Source organism: Hemiscyllium ocellatum (assembly GCF_020745735.1).
Source record: "Hemiscyllium ocellatum isolate sHemOce1 chromosome 27 unlocalized genomic scaffold, sHemOce1.pat.X.cur. SUPER_27_unloc_17, whole genome shotgun sequence".
In the NCBI taxonomy this organism is placed as follows: domain Eukaryota; kingdom Metazoa; phylum Chordata; class Chondrichthyes; order Orectolobiformes; family Hemiscylliidae; genus Hemiscyllium; species Hemiscyllium ocellatum.
The window spans coordinates 459,505-483,244 of NW_026867484.1; the positions used below are offsets into that span (position 1 = coordinate 459,505).

At 45.9% G+C, this 23,740-nt stretch overlaps 2 protein-coding genes and 2 non-coding genes across 4 annotated transcripts; 2 read left to right on the top strand and 2 right to left on the bottom strand.

Annotated features, from left to right (window-relative positions):
- Nucleotides 1–2,008: 2,008 nt before the first annotated feature.
- Nucleotides 2,009–2,080, bottom strand: trnaw-cca (transfer RNA tryptophan (anticodon CCA)). Its single transcript has one exon. It is a non-coding gene; the product is annotated as a tRNA-Trp (tRNA).
- A 6,319-nt stretch (nucleotides 2,081–8,399) lies between these two features.
- On the bottom strand, nucleotides 8,400–11,513 carry LOC132807435 (zinc finger protein 664-like). The gene is made up of 3 exons (XM_060821608.1): nucleotides 11,478–11,513; nucleotides 8,892–9,092; nucleotides 8,400–8,642 (listed from the first exon to the last, which is right to left on the bottom strand). Exons 1-3 carry the CDS (start codon nucleotides 11,511–11,513, stop codon nucleotides 8,400–8,402), a joined length of 480 nt encoding a protein of 159 aa, XP_060677591.1.
- Nucleotides 11,514–14,999: 3,486 nt separating this feature from the next.
- On the top strand, nucleotides 15,000–15,073 carry trnan-guu (transfer RNA asparagine (anticodon GUU)). Its single transcript has one exon. It is a non-coding gene; the product is annotated as a tRNA-Asn (tRNA).
- Nucleotides 15,074–21,934: 6,861 nt separating this feature from the next.
- On the top strand, nucleotides 21,935–22,510 carry LOC132807436 (zinc finger protein 664-like). Its single transcript, XM_060821609.1, has one exon. It carries the CDS (start codon nucleotides 21,935–21,937, stop codon nucleotides 22,508–22,510), a length of 576 nt encoding a protein of 191 aa, XP_060677592.1.
- The last annotated feature ends 1,230 nt before the right edge of the window (nucleotides 22,511–23,740 follow it).

Below are 23,740 nucleotides of genomic sequence, written 5' to 3' on the forward strand. Positions count from 1 at the left end.
GAGAGACATAGATTCGTTCTTGTAGCTCTGCTGAAAATTGCCTCTCTGCCCGGGAATCGAACGCGGGCTGTGGCAGTAAGAAGACTTTCACCGGTACATCCATCAAACTAATTTTTTAGTATCCATTGCTCCCGATGCGATCTCTATAACATTGGGGAGACTGGAGAGCCAAGTCACATCTCCGGGACTCTCTTGCGCGCCTTTATCGGGAAGAAAACCTGCACAGGTAAGCTTGTGCAAAGCTTCATGTGTGATCCTAAATTTCCACACAGAAAATTTGGCTCAACAGATATACTGAGTAGACGGAATCCTTTCTTCATTTGAAATGTAAGGAGCTGACCTCTCGTGAGCCTGACGTGAGTTAAACACGCAACCGTTGGATCGGGAGTCAGACGCACTCCCGTGGCGCCACAAGCTCACGTGCCAGTGGCTTCCTCTATTCATATTTAAGGGAAGTGATCGCACTACAATGATTTTACGTTATGAGTAACAACGGAGATCAACAGTTCATGTCTGTTCTGTTTCTTCCCCATCTCTTTCTGTCTCTCAAAACAATTTCCAACTCTCTCTCAACAAAAATCTGAAAGAATTGCGGGTGCTGTATATCAGAAACCAAAAAACAGGAGTTGCATGTGACCCTTCCACAGAACTGATGGTGATTGGGAAAATGTCGGTTTATATGCAGGAGATATTGTGGGAAGAAGGCGGAGATCAGGACAGAGCCCAAAGCGAAGAACTGTTGGACAGAAAAAGGAGTTGATAACGATCTGCGTGGGAGGGTGAATAACTATTAATGGAGACTGTTCGTGGCTAAGGAGTGTGGAATGACAAACGATGTGATAACAAGGCTTTGGTGTGTATGGTAGGGACGAGGATACTATGGAGTTCAGGCCCTAGAATTATTGAATTCGATATTGGGACAGGAGGGATGTGTGGTCCCCAAGTGGAATATCCACTGCTCTTCCTTCTGCTGGTGCTGAGCTTCGCTGGGACAATACAGCAAACCTGAGACAGAGATGTTGGCCAGGGAATAGGGTGAGGTGTGGAATTGGCAGGCAACTGGAAGCTCAGGGTCTTTTTGCAGGCAGAACGTAGATGTTCTGTGAAGCAGTCACCCAGTTTATGCTTCGTTTTCCCCAATGGAGATGAGCCTGTACTGCGAGCAGCAAATGCAGTAGACTGGGTTATGGGTCGTGCAGGTAAATTGCTGCTTCACCTGGAAGGTAAGTTTGGCCCCTTAGATAGCGAGGAGGGAGCTGGTAAACGAGCTGGTGTCACACATTCGGCAGTTGCGGGCGAAAGTGCATCTCAACCTGCAACTTTACATTGAGAAAATCCTGGGCTTGAACTCGCAAGTCTCTTTGCATTTCGGATTTCTGCATTTTCTCCCCCTAATCCTTCTGTTCCAACAGCGACTATCTGGTGTCAGGGCAGCACCAGTGATTTCCTGACATATGGATTGTACTTGGGGATACCAAGGAATGTCAGGAACTGCGAGTATCTCAGGAGCAATCGTTATTCCTGGGGGAGGCAGAGAGGAATGTGGTGTGGTCCTGTAAACTCCAGAACTTTGATAACTTCATGAGTCAGCAATAATTCTTTCTGGACCAAGAAACTGCTCCATGGAAGTTAACAAATAACATACATTAACTCGCTGTCACTTTGCTATGACAGGAGGAGCTGGGACCTCCTGATAGATTGAAACATAAAACTGGTAATCTCTTGATTATGTTGTAAAAATATCGGTATAATGACACCGCGCTGTCATCAACTGAACTGAGCGGCTGCGTGTTTAAATCCCGTGATGTACAGCTTGTGTTTTCATTCTCGCATTGGGGGGAGCTGAGCATCCACCCAAACACTGGGCACACCACCTCCCTGACACAGTGTTCACAAATCAGACTGACAGCAAAGGTTCGCGCAAGTTTCCACAAGGAAGACTTCACTCAACAGACACGGAGTGAACATAATCCTTTCTTGATTTGAAATGTAAGAAGCTGATTTTTAGTGAGCCCGACGTGATTCGAACACGCAGCCTTCAGATCTGGAGTCAGACGCGGTACCGTTGCGCCACAAGCTCACGGGTGATGGGTACCCTCTATTCATGCTTAAGGGAAGTGATCGCACGAAAATGATTTTACGTTATGACTAACAACGGAGATCAACAGTTCATGTCTGTTATGTTTCACCCACACTCTTTCTGTCTGTCGAAACAATTTCTAACTCTCTCTCAATAAAAAATCTGAAAGAATAGCTTCATGAGTCAGCAATAACTCTTTCTGGACCAAGAAACGAAAGGGCCAATGAGAAACTGCTCCTTGGAAGTTCACAAATAACATACATTAACCATCGCTGGGAAGGAGGAGGCAAAACAATGAGCTGTTTCTTTGGACAGATGAGACAATGGTCTTTAATAACTGTGTGACAAAAGAACAATTAATTCTGCTTGTAGAAGGAAGGCCTTGACGTAAAGGGGTTAATTGCAGGACACGCTGCTTCAAACAGGTGGAGAACCCTCAAGGATAACAAGGTAAGCTACAGACCAGGGGTCTCCAGAATCGTGGGGAGGTGGTGTCAGAATCTAAAAAAATGTGGCACCACAAATTTGAAAGTGAGGGAACTCCAACAGAATTCAACTCCAGAATGATTTAGCAGCAGTACTTGGAAGAACAACACTGTATCAAACACTGGTAAACTTCCAGAGATGGGCACTGTTAAACACCTGGGTGATAGCCAAGATTGGGGGTTTGGGGATGGGGTGGGGGAGGTGTGGGTGGAGAGGCTGAACTTGCTTACTTGAGGGGTTTTGTTTTATGGTTGCTACCTACAATAAAGTGTAAAGCATTGTTTCAACAGTTGGTTGTCTGTGCAGTTTCTGCATCAGTATTCAAATTAAAGCTATTCACCCACAACCAGAGTGGGAGGCTGGGATTAATAATGACTCATTTGCATTTAGCAGGACGGCACATCAATACTGTTATAAAGTGAATGCTGAATCCCCTCCCCTCTCTGAGATCTCAAACCGAAACACCAAAAGAGGGGCGCGTTGCCCTATAATCTGTAAAATTAGTGTGAAAGGTGGTGTCAACTGCTCTAGGCTTACAAACAAAAATAAATCCCTGACACTTTAAAATGAACAAAAAGTAATTTACCAATCCAACTTGAATGGTGAACAACTGAATTAATCTATTAACAAACTGAATACATCCTTTCGAATACTGACCATTTTGGCATAAAACAGGATTCTTGTCATCTGCTGTTCCAATAAATACAAGACTCACTAATATAACAAAAAATAGAATTTAGTCTCTCTGATTACAGCCAGGTTACATGTCTTCCAGAATATTCTAAGCATCCTTCTATTGAAACTTTTGTCAAGAATGTCTCCTCCAATTCCTGCTCTTCTGCTTTTTTTTTGTAAATGATGCTCTCTCATTCACAGATGACTGTCAGGGCTGATTTCTCTCTCTCGTGCTGAGGACTCTTAGATCTAGCAATGGGGAGTTAGCACTGGGGCTGTGTCCAACTGTCCCCTTCTTTTCTACCCTTGATGCTATATTGGGTTTTTACGATAGGATTGGTCCTCTGCTGTCAGATTTAAATTTAATAGGTTTTGGAAGCCAAAGGACCTGATTTAAATTAATTGGCTAAATTGAAAAGTCATTATCTCATCCTGCTAACTGTACGACCTTTTCATAGAAATGTTTCAGCTTGTGTGCTCTCTGTTGTGATGATGTTACTCCTTTAAGAAGATTATGTTGTTCTTAATTTTTTTTCGCATCGGGGTTGTAAAAGGCAGAGGGTCTGATTGGTTTGGGCTTAGGGAATTCACTAATGGCCAACAGATATTGGCAAAGGCATCAAAGGTTTGAGATTTTTCTTTCCTAAAACGCTTCTACCGCAAAACTGGCTGTAATGTCACCCCTCAGCCTCTGACCCTTCAGGGAAAATTGCCCCAGTCTATTTTCTCTTGCAGCAGCTCAAACCCTCCAACCCTGGCAGTATCTTTGTAAGTCTTTTTAGAACCCTTTCACGTTTCACAACTTGTTACAAACACGTCGACTAATTCAGAGAAGCCTCTCAATTACAACTGTAAATGGAGAATGTGTGTTTAATAATGAGTCATGAATAAAGGCTGCATTAATCTTTTACTGTGAAGTTTTACTCCTACATCTCAAAACAGAGCATACAAACTCCTAGTCAGAAGCAGCCTATGGGACTTAAGACACTATTGGCTGTTTTCCAATGAGGACTGACTTTGCACAGAAACCATAGATATTTTAAATGAATGGGGTACCATTCGTTTTAAAGTCAGATAAACTTGCGTGGCGCCGCATTGGCTTCGAAATGAGAGATCTTTGACACACACACAGCTGAAATCATCACTGCGCCATTATTAACAAATTGGAATTCAGGCTTGGATGTTTTCCCCCTGGAGCAGCGGAGGATGAGAGAGGTGGCTGAGGAAATAGCGGAGGCATTGGTTGAGATTTTTCAAAAGTCACTGGAGTCAGGGTGATTGGAAGATCGCTATTGTAACCCCCTTGTTCAAGAAAGGATCAAGACAAAAGATGGAAAATTATAGGCCAATTAGCCTAACCTCAGTTGTTGGTAAAATTCCAGAATCCATCATTAAGGATGAGGTTTCTAAATTCTTGAAAGAGCAGAGTCAGATTAGAACAAGTCAACATGGATTTAGTGAGGGGAGGTCGTGTCTGACAAACCTGTTGGAATTCTTTGAAGAGATGACAAGTAGGTTAGACCAGGGAAACCCACTGGGTGTAGTCAATCTAGACTTCTAAAAGGCCTTTGATAAGGTGCCACACGGGAGGCTGCTGAGCAAGGTGAGGGCCCATGGTCTTCGAGGTGAGCTACTGGTATGGATTGAGGATTGGCTGTCTGACAGAAGGCAGAGAGTTGGGATAAAAGGTTCTTTTTCGGAATGGCAGCTGGTGAGAAGCGGTGTCCCGCTGGGTTCAGTGTTGGGGCCGCAGCTGTTCACATTATATATAAATGATATGGATGAAGGGACTGGGGGCATTCTAGCGATGTTTGCCGATGATACGAAGTTTTAAGTGGACAGGCAGGTAGCACTGAGGAAGTGGGGAAGCTGCAGAAGGATCTAGACAGTTTGGGAGAGTGGTCCAGGAAATGGCTGATGGAATTCAACGTGAGCAAATGCGACGTCTTGCACTTTGGCAAAAAGAATAAAAGCATAGACTACTTTCTAAACGGTAATAAAATTCGTAAAGCCAAATTACAAAGGGATCTGGGAGTGCTAGTCGAGAATTCTCTAAAGGTAAACATGCAGGTTGGGTCCATGATGAAGAAAGTGAATGCAATGTTGCCATTTATCTCAAGACGGTTGGAATATAAAAGCACCGTTGTACTACTGAGACTTTATAAAGCTCTGGTTAGGCCCCATTTGGAGTACTGTGTCCAGTTTTGGTCCCCACACCTTAGGAATGACATATTGGCACTGGAAAGTGTCCAGCGGAGATTCACACGGATGATCCCTGGAATGGTTGGTCTAACATACGAGGAACGGCTGAAGATCCTGGGTTTGTATTCATTGGAGTTTAGAAGATTGATGGGAGACTTAATAGAAACTTACAAGATAATACATGGCTTGGAAAGGGTGGACGCTAGGAAATTGTTTCCATTAGGCGAGGAGACTAGGACCCGTGGACACAGCCTTAGAATTAGAGGGGGTCAATTAGAACAGAAATGCAGATACATTTCTTCAGCCAGAGAGTGGTGGGCCTGAGGAATTCATTGCCACAGAGTGCAGTGGAGGCCGGGACGCTAAATGTCTTCAAGGCAGAGATTGATAGATTCTTGATGTCACGAGGAATTAAGGTCTACGGGGAGAATGCTGGTAAGTGGAAATGCCCATCAGCCATGATTGAATGGTGGAGTGGAGTCGGTGGGCCGAATGGCCTTACTTCCACTCCTATGTCTTATGGTCTTATGGTCTGAAGTTCATAAAACCAAGAGGGTTATAGATAGGTTTAAGGATTGTTGTCTCTTCTCAAGTATGTGGGAATTTCAAGACTGGGGACACATTTGCATGGTGAGAGCGGAGAGATTGTAAAATTTTTACCCCACATATTTTTTCAGAGTGTGGTTTGTGTATGGAATGAGCTGCCAGCGGAAGTGGTTGAGGTAGGTACATTAACAACATTTAAAATGCATTTGGTCAAATACATGGAGAGGAAAGGCTTAGAAGGATAGTGGCCAAGTGCAAGGAAATGGGGTTACTGTTGATGGATGTTTTGGTCGGCATGGACCAGTTTGAACCGATGGGCCTGTCTCCGTGCTGTTGCACTCTGACTCGTGTCTCTTTGTCTCTCCAACAGTTTTGAGTTTTCAGATGAGCATCTCACTTAATCACACTGAATAAAATCTGATCTCATTAGTCAACTCTGATGTGGACGTGCTGGTGTTGGATTGGGCTGGACAAGGGCAGAAGTCAAATGGCACCAGGTTAGCGTCCAACAGGTTTATTTGAACTCACGAGATTTCAGAGCACTGCTCCTTTGTCAGTGAAGTGACGAAGAAGCAACATTGAAGAAGGAGCAATGCTCCTAAAACTTGTGATTTCAAATAAACCTATTGGTCAGTAACCTGGTGTTGTACATAGAACATAGAAAGATACAGCGCAGTACAGGCCCTTCGGCCCTCGATGTTGCGCCGACCGAATCCTACCTAACCTACACTAGCCCAATAACTTCCAAATGCCTATCCAATGCCCGCTTAAATGACCATAAAGAAGGAGAGTTCACCACTGCTACTGGCAGGGCATTCCATGAACTCACAACCCGCCATGAACTCACAACCCGAAGTTGTGTGACTTCTGATGTCTTCAGCTGTAGGTTTGCGTCGAACTTAATGGGATATTTTGCCCAACACGGCATTTTCAAACAGTATCACTTGGAGGGATTAATTTGAACCCTTTCAAGAAGTGAGTTCAACAAGACTGAGCAATTCAAAGTTACTTGGACTCCATTTTAAAACTTACATCAGGACAGGTAGACAGAAAGATGTACAGCACGGAAACAGACCCTTCGGTCCAACTCATCGATGCTGACAAGACATCCTAAATTAATTTGGTCCCATTTGTCAGTATTTGGCCCATGTCCTTCTTAACCCTTCCTGTTCATGTCCGAAACCAGATGCCTTCTAATTGGTATAATTGTACCAGCCTCTACTTTCTCTGGCAACTCATCCCATACACGCACTACCCTCTGCATGAAAACATTGCCCCTTACGTCCCTTTTAAATCTCTCACCCAGCCAAATAGCCTCTCCCTGCAGCTCAAACCCTCCAACACCCGGCAACATCCTGGTAATTTGTTTCTGATAAACAAGTCAATGTTTTGGGAAGAGCCCTTCTTCAGTCCTGAAGGAGGGGTAATACCGGAAACGCTAACTTCACCTCCTAATGCTACCTGGCTTGCTGCATTCTCCCAGCCTCCTGCTTGCTTACTTTGGATTCCAGCAACCGCAATTTATTTGTTTCTAACAAATGGCGGCGCAGACTCAGTTGGCTGAATGGCCTAATGTCTGCTCCAGTGGTCTTACCTTTCTGCGGATCGTTTCAGTGGGAACGTGCAGTCCCAGACTCCGAGGAGTGTCGCCAACTAGAAGCAAAGTTTATGGAATCACAGAATCCCTACAGAATGTAAACAGGCCCTTTGGCCCAACAAGGCAACACCAACCCTCCATAGAGTTACCCACCCAGACCCATTCTCTTAACCCTATTACTTTACATTTATTTGGAGAAAGTGAGGACTGCATATGCTGGAGATCAGAGTCGAGAGTGGTGCTTAAAAAGTACAGCAGATCACGCAGCATCCGAAGAGCAGGAGAATCAATGTTTCAGGAATCATTCCTGATGAAGGACTCATGCCCAAAACATCGATTCTCCTGCGCCTCAGATGCTGCCTGACCTGCTGTGCTTTTCCAGCACCACACTCTTGACCAGTCTACATTTACCCCTGACGAGTGCACCACACTTACATATCCCTGAACACTATGGACAATTTAGCTCGGCTAACTCACCCTAAATTGTACATCTTTGTATTGTGGGAGCAAACTGGAACACCCTAAGGAAACCCACGCAGTCAAGGCAGGACAACGTAAAAACTCCACACAGACAGTCACGCCAAGAGTAGTATCAAACCCGGTCCATGGCTCTATGAGGAAGCTGTGCAAACCACATACCGTGGGGTTGCAATTGGGGTGCGAGGCAATGTGCAGTCCAGAAATTTTCATTTTTAAAAAGTCCACCAACTTTCCCACTGCACCCATTGTCAGACTGGGGCAGAAGGTTTAGTCCACAGTAGTGTCACTGGCGGAATCTGATTGTTGGGAGCACCGGTGCCACCGCTGGTGTGTTCACAAGTTGCTGGAATATGTGAACCTCTTGCCACACTCAGGGCAGCTGAGTGGCCTCTCCTCTGTATGGCCCCGCTGGTGGGTCAGCAGAGCACAAGAATTGCTGAAGCCCTTCATGCACTCAGGGCAATTGAACAGCCACTCTCCCGTGTGGACCCTCCGGTGGGTCAGTATGTTGGAGGAGCGGTTAAAGCGTTTCTCGCACTCTGGGCAGGAGAACGGTCTCTCCCCCGTGTGGACCCGCTGGTGGGGCCACGAGGTTGTAGGAGACAGCAAAGCCCTTCCTGCACACTAAGCAGGAGAACGGCTTCTCCCCCGGGTGGACGGGCCGGTGGGTCAGCATTTGGGAGGGCTGGGTAAAGCCCTCCCCACACTCATGGCAGGCAAATGGCCTCTCCCCAGTGTGGACCCGCTGGTGCCTCAGCAGGGCAGAGGAATCGCTAAAGGCCTTCCCGCACTCGGGGCAACTGAATGGCCTACCCCCATGTGGACCCGCTGGTGCTTCAGTCGGTCAGAGGATTTGCTGAAGGCCTTCACACAATTAAAGCAGGGGAAGGGTCTCTCCCCGGTGTGGACACGCTGGTGTGCCAGCAAGTGGGAGGAGTGGGTGAAGCTGTTCCCGCACTGGGGGCAGGAGAATGGTCTCTCCCTGGTGTGACTGCGCTGATGAATTTTCAGGGGTCTCCTGCGCACCTGTATAGGAAAAACAAACCTACCCAGGTAAGTTTGCGCTACAGCAGCTTCCGGGTCCGCTCCGCGCTTTTTAAAAAAAACTTTTAAATTTAAACCGCTAAACAAACGTGACCGTGTCTACAAACAGACACTGCAAAACAGCCCTTACCTGCTCTGCGGAGAGAGTGAGGATTGTTCACTCGTGTGTGGGTGTTGGGATGATTGCTTCTGCGGTTAAGTATTTGGTTTGCGTGTGTTGTTTTCCTGTCGACGCTCGTTTGAAGTTCCCCATTGACTGTTCGCTCTACTGTGACATCTAGGAATGGCACTTTGTTGTTGTCCTCCTCCTCTTCAAACCAGGAGCCCCCCTCAGGCCACAGTCTCACCACTTGGAACACCAATATACAGACTAGTCAAAGACCTCCACTGAAAACGAAAACACCAAGTCGAAGACTCACGCCACTCCAGTTACTCCATCCAAGAATTTTTGAACACCAAAGACAACAAGATAAAAGAGGATGGAATAATACTGTCCTTTGACATACAGCCCTGTTCACATCCATTAACATCAACGTGACCAAAGAAAACTGAAGACACTACTTGACGAACCAAAGACACAAACACCAAACAGCACCAACGTCATCAGCAAAGATAACACTGTCAAGCTCGTGGAGCTGTGCCTTAGCTCCCACTTCCTATTCAGTAACAAGACTAACAAACAAATCAACGGAGCACCCATGAAACCACCGATATCAGGATTCCTAACAGAAGGAATAATGCAGAGATAATGGAACAACTTAGAGGAAACCTACAACGCCATCAACAATCTCCTTACTGGCATAAAATTCACAAAAGAGGAGAACAACAACAAAGTGTTGTTGTTCTAGATGTCACAGTAGAGCGAACAGTCAATGGTAAATTCAAAACAGCGTCTACAGGAAAACAATACATGCGAACCAAGTCCTTAAGCTGCAGAAGCAATATCCCAACGCATACAAACAAACCTGCATCAGGATGTTATTTTAACGAGCTACTTCACACGGCAGCACCTAAGAACGACGAAGATCAATAAGCAACTGCACAGCGCATTTGAGAATAATGGATGGCCCGTAAACCCGCTGAAAACCGCTTCTCTGACCGGGAATCGAACCCGGGCCGCGGAAGTGAAAGCGGCGAATCCTAACCACTAGACGACCAGGGAGACATACATCCTTACTTTTTACTTTTACTGAAAATGGCCTCGCTGCCCGGGAATCAAATCCGGGCTGCGGTAGTAAGAAGACTTTCACCGGTACATCCATCAATGTAATTTTTTTGTATCCATTGCTCCCGATGCGATCTCTATAACATTGGGGAGACTGGAGAGTCAAGTCACATCTCTGGGACTCTCCTGCGCGCCTTTATAGGAAAAACAACCTACCCAGGTAAGTTTGCGCTACACCAGCTTCCGGGTCTGCTCCGCGCTTTTTCTAAAAAAAACCTATAATTTAAACCGTCAAACAAACGTGACCGTGTCTACAAACAGACACTGCCAAACAGCCCTTACCTGCTCCGCGGAGAGAGTGAGGATTGTTCACTCGTTTGTGGGTGTTGGGATGATTGCTTCTGCGGTTAAGTATTTGGTTTGTGTGTGTTGTTTTTCTGTAGACGCTAGTTTGAAGTTCCCCATTGACTGTTCGCTCTACTGTGACATCTAAGAATAGCACTTTGTTGCTGTTCTCCTTCTCTTCAAACCAGGAGTCCCCCTCAAGCCACAGTCTCACCACTTGGAACACCAATATACAGACTAGTCAAAGACCTCCACTGAAAACGAAAACACCAAGTTGAAGATTCCCGCCACTCCAGTTACTCCATCCAAGAATTCTTGAACACCAAAGACACCAAGATAGAAGAGAATGGAATAATGCTGTCCTTTGACATACAGCCCTGTTCACATCCATTAACATCAACGTGACCAAAGAACTCTGAAGACACTACTTGAAGAACCAAAGACACAAACACGAAACAGCACCGAAATCATCAGCAAAGATAACACTGTCAAGCTCGTGGAGCTGTGCCTTAGCTCCCACTTCCTATTCAGTAACAAGACTAACAAACAAATCAACGGAACACCCATGAAACCACCAATACCAGGATTCCTAACAGAAGCAATAATGCAGAGATAATGGAACAACTTAGAGGTAACCTACAACACCATTAAAATCTCCTTACTGGCATAAAATTCACAAAAGAGGAGAACAACAACGAAGTGCTGTTGTTCTAGATGTCACAGTAGAGCGAACAGTCAATGGTAAATTCAAAACAGCGTCTTCAGGAAAACAACACGCGCGAACCAAGTATTTAAGCTGCAGAAGCAATCATCCCAACAAATCTGCATCAGGATGCTATTTCAACGAGCCATTTCACCCTGTCCAGGACATGCAGGTCCTGGGCCTCCTCCATCGCCGCTCCCTCCCCACCCGGTTCCACCTCGGATAACTTCAACCCCTGGACATCAATGTGGACTTTACCAGTTTCCTCATGTTCCCTCCCCCCACCTTACCTCAGGTCCAACCTTACAGCTAACCTGTCCTACCTGCCAATCTCCCTGACCACCTATCCGCTCCACCCTTCTCTCTGAACTCTCACCTTCATCCCCTCCTCCATTCATCTATTGTACTCTTCGCTACCTTCGGCCCAGCACCCCCTCAATTTATTCCTCCACCCTGGAGACGTCCTGTCGCTGATGAAGTTTTATTGCCCAAAACGTCGATTTTCCTGCTCCTCGGAAGCTGTCTGAGCTGCTGTGCTTTTCCAGCACCACTCTGATCTTAACTCTGGTTTCCAGCATCTCCAGTCCTCACTTTTGCCTACACAATAAACCCAGTGTGCCGATTTCACATCAACAAACTGACACAACGTCTGCAGAAACCCTAGCCACATTACTTTACATTAAAGACATCTGGGAAATGATGTCCAGACAACTCAACCCTCTCAGCATCATGGTAGCCCACAAATCTACCAACGCACTTAAACAGCTGCTAATGAACCTGAAATACCTGATAAAAACAACCCGCAAACGCATGTTATTCCCAAAATACCATCCAAGAAAATATATGCATGAACTCTGCCGCACAGTTCTCTGTGGCAAGAAATGCTGGGATGAGATAATAAAGATTTTTTTTCAGCCAAAACGAATCGGCACTGACTGGACAGCCGTTTAAAATAAACGCTGTCAGCCCAGGATAGAAGATCCGAAGGGATGAGCAGTTTTCTTATTTTTTGAAGATTTACAAAGCTGAGACTGGGTTTTGGTGTTTGTTACCTTTCCATTCCCAGGAGCCGCAGTGGTTGGGGCGGTGAGTTGGGGAAAGTGAAATGTGCTCGTGAGCAGCGTGTGGGGCTATTTCAGCTTCCCCTCATCTGACAACGCTGTGACTTGACTGATGTTCTCAGGAACACTGACTGACGCGAGACAGTGAAAAGAGTCTTGTTCCTGCAGATCAGGAATTCAAACAGTATACCGGCTTCAGGACAATGAGAAAGATTAATTGGGGTGTGTGAAGAAGCTGTGAGCTGCATTTCAAACAGGCAGGTGGAGACAGATGCGTCAACCATTGCGCCCGGCCCTGTGCGTGCCTGACGCTGCCATGCTGCAGAATTCTGACGTTAACACGGACATGTGCAGCAATGGGAACAGTCACAAGGTCAACAACCAAAGATAATCAGCGTCACTGATTCCCTTCCACAGTCCCAACTTTGTGAAACAGTATCTTTCACTGACAAATAAAACACCCTTGTCCTCAGGTGCCTGCTTCATTTCGATCTCGATTTCCAGCCCCTCACTGTTCAAGTCTCATTTCCAAACACTTGGCACATAGCCTCAAAAGCAGCTCTGCGGGTATCTGCTTGTTCCACCCTGACAGGCAGTGGGTTGCAGATTCCCGACCAGTCCCAATGTGATTGAAATATTTCAACTCCTCCACTGATTTGTATCTTAAAAAACCGTGGAGCAATCTCCCTTTCCTTTTGACGACGTTTCTCAACTGTAGTCGGCAGGGTGCACACCTGCGTGGGGAAACCACAATGGATTTCATGTCCATCGCATTAACCACTCGGCCCACCAATACAGAACCACACTGACAGCTTCATTTCCTAGGTCTCTCTGCCTGTGGAGCTGAGAAAGAGTGAATCATTGCAGAGTTTGTTTGAAACCAATCACTTCACAGGTTTCGAAAGTGTTAAATATCTGCACATGGCGAGTCTGGATGTTTCATCCCGAAAGATGAAATGGACATTCAGTTAAAAACAACAACAGAAATTGCAGGAGCAACTCAGCAGGTCAGGCAGCATCCGTGGAAAGAGAATCAGAGACAACATTTCAGAACTTTTTTTGCCTTCCCCAGGTACAGCCAAACCCGCTGAGTTTCTCCAGCAGTTTCTGTTTCTGTCTTGGATTCTCAGCATCCGTAGTCCTTTACGTTAGAAATTCAATCAGTTCAGAAACTCCTTTGTCCTTCCTCAGTGGAGAAGATTTCCGTTTGGGAAACATTTTCCTGACACCATTAAAAACGCGAAATTCGCAGCGGTAGGAGCGAGGAACACACAACACCCTGTCCCTCGCTGGTCTGGAACCACCAGCCTTTCGATTAACAGCCGAACGCACTGATTTATTGAGCCACAGAGACAGAATTGGACGCCCCACCCCCGCAGTCTGTTTGAGGAAGCTACTGTTCAATTCATAATTCAGCCTGCCCCGCCCAGAATTACCATTGTCTTCTATTAGTTTTACTTTTCCATAATAAAGCCTTGGACATTCACTGTGGAGCCACCGGGGATAGTCTGATCCCACCACCTGCAGGCACATCCATGTCACAAGGAACTATCCCACCTACACCGGGGCCATCGCCCTCCGAGCGTTTCAGTGTTTTGCCTCTTACCGAATTTTCTCATTGACCCCCAGCTGTGAAGGGGTTTGAATTCCTGATATGCAGAGAATTCTTTCAATGTCTCAGATCAGTTCATGTCCTGAGAATATCAGAGTCAATCTCCCGGCCTCTTAAACAAGTGGACGGTGTCTGGACTGTCTCTGCTCAGTCGGACAGTTCATCCTTCATTCTCCTCTAATTCCACTTCCCAAAGAGTTTCTAAAGCTTCACAAAGCTGGAGACTGGGATTTCTCTTTTACTTCCTGAAAATTATTCCACCTGCTAACTGACAATATTCTGCCAAAATCTCCTCCCTATTGTAACACTTGCATCATGTCCAGGGATGAGGAATTTCCATTTTGTTGAGACATTCCCAATTTGGGAATGTTCTCTTTGAAACAAAGAAGGTTAACTGGAGATTTCTAGGGGCTGTTGGCAATGATGGGAGAAGAAGTGGTGGGACTGGGCAGGTTAATGATCAGAAGAACCTATTACCACTGACCAGGATCAGTTACCAGAGGACAGGGTTTGAAGTTCTTTAATGGAAAGCAACATTTGTGTAGAACAAGCACAGCGAATACTGCAGAAAGCCAACGGGTCGAGCAGCATCTGTGGAAAGGTAAACAAAGCCGATGTTTTGAGTGTGCTACGGTTTTTGTTCAGAACTCAGTGATTTGCCTCTTCCCGAATTTGGTCCAGGTCTGTTTCTCAATTGGCAAACACATGGCAAGTGCAGTGCTGCAATGTGGCTCGGGGCCAATGAGAAAATTTGGTAAGAGGCAAAACACTGAAAGGCTCGGAGGGCAATGGCCCCGATGTAGGAGAGCTAATTCCTCGTGACATGGATGTGCCTGCAGATGGTGGGATCAGACTGTCCACATGTCTCCACAATGAATGTCCAAGGCTTTATTATGGAAAAGAAAAACTGAAAGAAGACAAAGGTAATTCTGGGCGGGGCAAGTTGAATTATGAATTGAATAGTAGCTTCCTCAAAGAGACTGCGGGGCTAGTGCTGGTACCTGTCTCTGTGGCGTAATTGGTCAGCGCGTTTGGCTGTTAACCAAAAGGTTGGTTGTTCGAAACCACCCAGGGATGGAGTGTTTGGATTTTTTTAAAAACAAAATCAGTGAATTGTTTAAATGGTGATATATTGGAATGTGGAGAAAGTGAGGACAAGAGGTGAAAGTCGAAAAATGTGGCATTGGAAAAGCGCAATAGATCAGGCAGCATCTGAGGAGCAGGACAGTGAGTTTTGGGCACCAGCCCTTCACCAGGAATGATGTAAGGATGTACAAAGGGGTCTCAGAGACCCTCCAGTCAATGCCAGTTGTCGGGCAGATGCAGCAGGCAATGAGCAAGGCAAGTGATATATTACGAAGAGTAATTGAGTTCAGAAGTGGGGTCATTGAACATATTCAAGGCTAAGTTCATCTGAGTTTTGAACAACAAAGAAGTGGATGGTTTTGGGGGGAGGTAAGAAAATGGTTCTAAGGCTAGTACAGGTCAGTCACAGAGTCAGACAGCACTGAACAGACCCTTCATCCATGCTGAGTATATCCTCAAACTAAACTCCATGCTGAGTATATCCTCAAACTAAACTCGTCCCACCTACCAGTGTTTGACCCATAAACCTTCGAATTTTTCATATTCATGTACTTGTCCAAATGTCTTTTAAACGTTGTAACTGTGCATGTATAAAATCATGAAGGGCATGGATATGATAAATAGACAAAGTCTTTTCCCTGGGGTTGGGGAATCCAGAACGAGAGAGCATGGGTTTAGCGTTAGAGGGGAAAGATGCAAAAAAGATCTAAGGGGCATCTTTTTCACGCAGAGGATGGTGCGTTTTTTGAATGAACTGCCAGGGGAAGTGGTGAAGTCTAGTACGATTGCAACATTTAAAAGGCATTTGGCGAGGTATATGAATAGTAAAGATTTGGAGGGATATGGGGCCGTGTGCTGTCAGGTGGGACAAGATTGGGTTGGGATAGTTGGTCGGCATGGACAAGTTGGACCAAACAGTTTGTTTCTGTGCTGTACATCTTTATGACTCGATGACTTTCTCTGGTCATTCATTCTGCAGTCAGACCACTCTCTTAAAAAAAAACCCTTGTCCTGTCTTTATAAAATCTTTCTCTACTCACCTCAAAATATTTGCTTCCCTGATCCTGAAACCCCCAGCTGAGGGAAAGGACACCTGTTGTTCACCTCATCCGTATCCCTCATGATTTTATAATCCTCGACAAGGTCACCTCTCAATCTCCTATGTTCCAGTGAGAAAAGTTCCAGCCTATCCACCCTAGATGTAGGTATATTCATATCCAGTTATGACGTGTTCAATGCTGGTGCAGGCTGGAAAGATCATGTGGTTTACTCCTGCTCCCAATTAATCCTGGCTGTTGCATTTCTCAGCCCCATTCTCCCAATTTCTCCCCGCAACTCTCAACCTCTGATACTCCATCCCAGTGTTAAACATACTCAGTGACCTGGCCTCCACAGCTTTCTGTGACAATTAATTCCATAGATTCACCACCCTCTGGCTAAAGAAATTTCTCCTAATCCCCATTCTCCCTTTATGCTGAGGCTATGCCCATGGGTATTAGTCTCTCCTCCCAATGAAAACATCTTCCCAATGTCCACTCTGTCCAGGCTGTTCAATATTCTGTACGTTTCAGTTAGATCCCCCCGAGTGTGGGCCTATTAATCAGCATGAACCAGACCCTTCAGGATGAGGACAGCAGGGATTAGGTTCAACAAAGTGAGAATGGAGGGAGAGTGAGTAGGATGGAGATTTTCAGCTTTGAGGGAATAAGAGAGGAAAGAAAGTTTGACATAAATTGCAATTGATCAGATGAGCCGATGGGCCAAGGAGTGGCGGATGGAGTTTAATTTAGACAAATATGAGCTGTTGCATTTTGATGAAGCAAATCAGGGCAGGACCTATGTGGTTAATGGTAAATTCCTGGGGAGTGTTGATGAACAAAGAAACCTTGCAAAGCAGGTTCATAGTTCCTTGAAAGTGGAGTTGCAAGTAGATAGGATAGCAAGGAAGGCGTTGGTACGCTTTCCTTTCTTGGTCAGAACACTGAGTTATAGGAGTTTGGAGGTAACGTTGTGGATGCACAGGACACTGGAAAGGCCACTTTTGGAATACCGCGCTCAGTTCTGGTTTCCCTGCTGTCGGAAAGGTGTTATGCTGTCGGAAAGGTGTTATGAAAAGTGAAAGGGTTCGGAAAAGATTTAGGAAGTTGTTGCCAGAGTTAGAGGGTTTGAGCTACAGGGAGAGGCTGAATCGGCTGGGGCTGTATTCCCTGGAGCGTCTGTGACCATTCGAAGTTAATAAGGGGCATGTATAGGGTGAATAACGGAGATCGTTTCCCCAGGATATGGGAGTGCTAAAGTAGAGAGTATAAGTTTGAGGTGAGGGGAGGGGGGTGGAAGACTTTAAACGGACCTGAGGGGCAGCATTTTCATGCAGAGGATGATGTGTGCATGGAACGTGCTGCCAGAGGAAATGGTGGAGGCTGGTACAATTACAATATTTAAAGGCATCTGGATGGGTATATGAATAAGAAGGGTTTAGAGGGTTATGGGCCAAATGCTGGCAAATGGGACGAGATTAATTTTGGATATCTGTTTCGCACAGACGAGTTGGACGAAGGGTCTGTTTTCGTACTGCATGACTCTAATGATCTTTGGTGAAAGCAAAAATGTCGCTGTGAAGAGTGGACTTTCAGAAGCAGCTTTCAAAGATGTTTTGCCCTTACAAGGAGCATAAATCTTCATTTTTTTTTGTAAGATAGCAGCTGAGTGAGTGACATCCAGGACTTTGTTAGAAAGTGGGAATTCATTGCACTGTGGGGATGTAGTGTTTTAAGGTTTACCGGCAGTAAGTACAGTGTGCTGAGCGGGGAGCCTAGTGAAGGGTTAGGTCGGTTTTTGTTTAAACTGCTCATTTCTGTCAGGCTCCAACATTGCATTTCCAATGCTGTCAATCAGAAGGTGCAGTGAATCAGTAACTGGTATCGTTAGAAGCCTTACTATTTTCAGTACTGCAGGTATTGCATTGTTTCATCAGCACTGTAAAGGTCGCTGGCAGCAGTGGGAGGTGTGGGCTGTATTCACTAGAAATGATTAAGCATTTAGATAATACACATACAAGAGGGCAGGGTGGGATTTGTCTTTCGATTTGTGGAAGATGGGGCATTCTGGGTGCTGTGATCTGGGGCAAACATAACTGCAGTATATCATTGAATCCCTACAGTGTGGAAGCAGGCCATTCAGGCCATCGAGTCCACACGGAGCCCTCCAAAAATACACCAACGAGACACACCTCCCAACCATTCCACCATCACCATCCCATCAGGTCTTTTCTGCTGGCGGTTGAGACTGGGCTGCAAGATTAGGGGGGAGTAGAATTCGGACAGAAATGAGGAGGAGCTGGTTTTCCCAGAGGTCGGTGCATCTATGGAATTCTGTGCCCAAGGAAGCAGTAAAAGCAGCTTCATTAAGACCCTGTTGCATGGGTTTTTGCGTGGTAGGGGAATTAAGTGTAGTTGGGATAATGCAAGTAGGAGGAGCTGAGGTGATTGATAGATCAGCCATGATTTTAATGAATGGCGGAGCAGGGTCGATGGGCCAAATGGCCTACTGCTTCTATTACTTTGAAACGATAACCCTACGTTTCCCATGTCTAACCCACCTAACCTGCACAACCCTGGACACTGGGCAATTTAACATGGCGAATCCAAATCAAGGCCGGTGAGAAATGGAGTGATGTGGAAAATAAACATCAGAGAATGAGAGAAAGGGACAAGGAGAATAAATGTACTAGCAATCAAAACTGGATTCTAACCATCACAAAAATTAAAACTAAAAGCTCAGTATGTGAATGTGTGCTGCATTGTACCAAAAGCGAATTAATTGACTGCACATGTTGAAGAGAATAATTCTGATCTGAGACTCCTTACAGAGATATCGCTTCAGAATGATAAGGATTGGATCCGGAATATCGAGGTGATACGTGGCATCCAAGACGAGTGGGAAGCTCAGTAACGGTAGAGGATGGGCACTGCTAATCAAAACACTGATAACACGGTAGTCTGATGTCAGCTCGGATGTCAGGTCCTGATTTCTCTGTCAGCTGATCTCCCTGTTCCCACAGAGCTGGATGTTGTCTGTTCTCAGCTCTGCTTGATTTCTGCTGAAGCTTTGACCCACTTTTACACCTTCTGGGGCAATAAAATATTCTGAGCCTCCTGAAAATGACACCTTATCTATACCTCTCCTGATTTTAAAAACCTCTATAAAGTTATCTGTCAACTTGCTAGGCTCCGTTGGAAAAATGTCCCAGCTTCTTCTTAACTCAAACCCTCCATTCCCAGCAACATCCTGGTAAAGTAGGGAATAAGGAATTGTATCAAATCACATAAATGTACTGTCTGAAACAATCTGGCTGTGTTCTTGCCTGAGATATTGAGAGTCCCTGGTGTAAGTAATTACGAATGCAATTATTTTGGTCACAGAATTGGGCAATCATTTTGCAACAAAGTGATCTACTCTGATAAGGAGGTAGTGGTCATTTCTACGGTAAGTGAACAGTTTGTTGATCAGGGAGATGAAGTTCCAAACACTTGGGAAGAGCAAGAAATGACTGTGATAAATAAGACAAAGAACTGTGGATGCTGGAAATCTGAAACAAAAACTGAGAACACTGGAAAAACTCAGCAGGACTGGAAGCATCTGTGGAGAGAAAGCAGAGTTAAAGTTTCGAGTCCAACAACTCCTCTTCAGGATTCTGAAATAGTTTGTGAGAACCCCTTAAGTCATCTGCCCAGCTTTAAGACCATAATATACAGGAGCAGGATGAGGCCATTTGGCCCATCGAGTCTGCTCCACCTGTCGATCACGGCTGATATGTTTCTCCATCCCATTCTGCTGCCGTCTCCTCATAACCCTTGACCCCTTCCTAATCAAGAACCAATCTCTGTATTAAATGCCCTCAATGACTTGGCATCCTCAACCCTTCTCCGAGTGGAAACATCATCTCTACATCCACACTATCCAGTCATAGAGTAGCACAGCGCTGCCTGACCAACTGTGATCTCCATCATTGGTTGTTTTCAAGAAGCATTCCAGCATCTACAGCAACGCACTTCTAAAGTTTGTACCCAGTTGGTTAGCTCTCCCGAGATCCCGTGAGATTTATCCTGACTCAACAACCCACTGTGTGGTACAATTAACAAAGGTCCCAGTCCCCACCTCGTTCTGCCCACAGTAGTAGCACGATAGCTCAGTGATTAGCACTGCCTCATAGTACCAAGGACCCGTGTTCGATTCCAGGCTTGGGGCGACTGTCTGTTTGGAGTCTGCACGTTCTCCCCGCCGTGTCTGCGTGGGTTTCCTCCGGGTGCTCTGGTTTACTCCCAAAATCTAAAAATGTTCTGGTGAGTTGGCCGAACTAAACGGGCCCTCTGTGTGCATTAGTCAGGAGTAAATGTGGAATAATGGGATAGAGGAATGTGTCTGGATGGGTTACACTTTGGACAGGCAGTGTGGACTTGTTGGGCTGAATGGCGTATTTCCACATTGTAGGACTTCTACGTGGCATTTCCCCAACTCCAGAATCTCAGAGCTCTTGGCTTTTCCCATGGACAGTGTGGGGGGAGGGAAACAGTGTTTTACACGGGAGGAAGGTTTGGTGAGTGTGAAGCTACAACTAAACGTAGTGCATTACTTGAGCTGTTTCCCCGGTATACCAGAGGCTGCGGGTTGACCTTACAGACGTTAATCGAATCATGAGAGGCAAGCATAGGGTAAATAGACAAGGTCATTTCCCAGAGATGGGAGAAGTCCAGAAAAGGTGGGTAATATGTTTGGTGTAAGGGAGGCAAGTGTAAGGAATGATCTGCCGGAGGAAGTGATGGGTGTAGTTCCAATTATAACATTTAAAAGGCAGTTGGATGGGTATATGAATAGGAAGAGTTCAGAGGGATATGGGCCAAGTACTGGTAAATGAGACGAGATTAATTTAGGCTATCTGGTCGGCACAGATGAGTTAGACTGAAGGACCTGTTTTTGTGCTGTGTATCTCTATGACCCTGGCTTGCTTGTAATGTTTGCCATGCCTATATGTTCAGTTTCTGTCTGGTGTCGGTGATATCTCATTTCCTCCAGCTCCCCACTTCCACCTCCCCAGATGTTAACCATTTCGTGTCTGGTGGTTTCTCAAGAAGCTTCATTGAAGGTTCATCCTGAATTGACTTTTTTTTTGCTTCCCAAAAGCAGACTTACTCGCTCCTAGATGTCGTGAAAGATGCCAAAATTCAGAGATGCCTATCTTGATGTTTTCACTTTTCGGTCTCTGTGAGATCCTGAATCAGTACCATCGGGAGAATTAGTTTGAGCGGAGTGAGAATAGAGGGGTGAGAGAGGGTGGGATGGTGCTTTAAATGTTTTGGAAAAAGAAAAGAATCTTTAGCGGAAAGTAGAATTGCTTGTTTGGAATTTCTAACCTGGACTGACAGTGATGATTTTTGTAATCTCTTTTTACAGATTATTTGAAGATCTGAAGACAGAAGTTTCAAAATCAATAGCTGAAGGGCTTTGCCTGAAACATTGACTCTACTGCTCCTCAGATGCTGCCTGATCTGCTGTGCTTTTCCAGCATTGCACTTTGACTGTGACTCTGACTCTCCAGTCCTCAATTTCACGTCAGTGTCTGACAGTCACTGAATCCATCGGTACTATAACAATTTTCGACTCTGATTCTGTGAGAAGGAACCAAGCTTTTTGGTTCCTGTTTCAGTACGTTTTCAGCATCAGTGAGACTGGAAGAGAGACCCGACTGTTGCAACATTCTGATTGTGGAGCCAGAAAACGTTATACAGACTGGGAAGAGGAATTCACGGCAGGGAGATGCTGTACTCGCGTTTGTGTGCAGCTGAAGCTTTGGTCATGGAGAAAGCCAAGGAATCCCGTCCCTTGGAGAAGCCATGGAAGTGTGGCGACTGTGGGAAAAGCTTCTGTTTCCCTTCTGACCTGGAGATTCATGGGCGCAGTCACACCAGGGAGAGGCCGATCTCCTGCCCTGAGTGCGGGACGGGCTTCAGCAATTCCTGCCACCTGCTGGGCCGTCAGCGGGTCCACATTTGGGAGAGACCCTTCAGCTGCCCTGAGTGCGGGAAGGCCTTCAGCAATTCTTCTGTACTGCAGAGGCACCAGCGGGTCCACACGAGCAACAGGCGTTTCCCCTGCCCCGAGTGTGGAAAGAGCTTCAGCAATTCCTCCTGCCTGTTGAAGCACCAGGGGGTCCACACGGGAGAGAGGCCCATCAGATGTCCCAAGTGCTGCAAGATCTTCAGCAGTTCCTCCATTCTGCAGAGGCACCAGCGGGTCCACACAGGCGAGAGGCCATTCGCCTGCCCCGAAAGCAGGAAGGTATTCAGCTATTCTTCCGTCCTGCTGACCCACCGCCGTGTCCACATGTTGGAGAAAACCCTTCAGCTGCTCCAAGTGCGGAAAGGCCTTTAATGATACCTCTGCCCTGCTGAGGCACTAGCGGGTCCACACCGAGGATAGGCCATTCTCCTGTCTGAAGTGCGGGAAGGGTTTACCCAGGCATCCCACCTTCGGGTCCATACGGGGGGAGGCCCTTACTCTGCCCAGAGTTCGGGAAGACCTTCTGCAATTCCTCCCTCCTGCTGAGACACAGGCGGGGCCACACCGGAGAGAGGCCGTTCACCTACCCCAAGTGCAGGCGGAGGTTCTCATCATTCTGCACCTTGCAGAAGCACCAGCGGGCACCCCAGTGCTCCCAAGAATCTGATTCTGCTGGTGAAACTGCTGTGGGTCACTGCAAGGACTGACCCCCTGCCCAATCTGACAGTGCTTATAATGGGAGAGTTGGTCGGATTTTTTTAGTTTTATGCTGTCGTGCTCCCCCACCCCGCAACTTTGCTTCCAGTGGGCGTTGCTGCTCATTGAGACCAGGAGCTGTTCTCTCTAGTTTTTTTTTCTGTCCAGTTAAAGAATTATTGGCTCTGTCAGGGAACTAGCCCCAGTCTGTAAGAAATAGCTGAATGCTTCAGAGTGTCGATTCGCATTCAGCAGTGACTTTGAAATTAAATTTATGGTTATGTGCCTGTGAACAACTCATTGTCGAAGGATTGCCCAACGGCTTGGCAATCCAGTGTTGGAAACTGCTTGAATTGATAATTTTTAAAATTCTCTTCCTTAATTTATGCCTTAAGTTTCTGTCTATGAGATGGTGTGGGACTTGATCAAGGGGCTTAAATCATTGCTATTAACTGGATTATCATGTTTAATTTTGCCCTAGTAAATTTGTGGTATTCATAATTGTTTGTTTTTGTTTAAATTATAATTCTGGTGTGCAAGATCTGTTCATCAAGTGTGGTTCTCTTGATGAAACTGCTGTGGGTCACTCCCAGGACTGAGCCCCTGTGCATTCTGACAGTGTGTGTTGCAGTGGGAGAGTCAGTGATCTTTTTTGATTTATGCCCTTGCCTCGCCTTGCCCCGCCGCCAACTTTGCTTCCATTAGGCATTGCTGCTTGTTGAGTCCAGGCACTGTTCTCTCTTGATTCTACTGTCCAGTTAAAGAATTGTTGGCTCTTTCTGGGAATGAATCCCAGCCTGTAAGAAATAGCTAAATACTTTGGGGTGTCTATTCACATTCAGTAGCGGCCTTTAAATTAGATTTTCAGTTACGTATCTGTGAAAAACTCATAGTCCAAGGATTGCA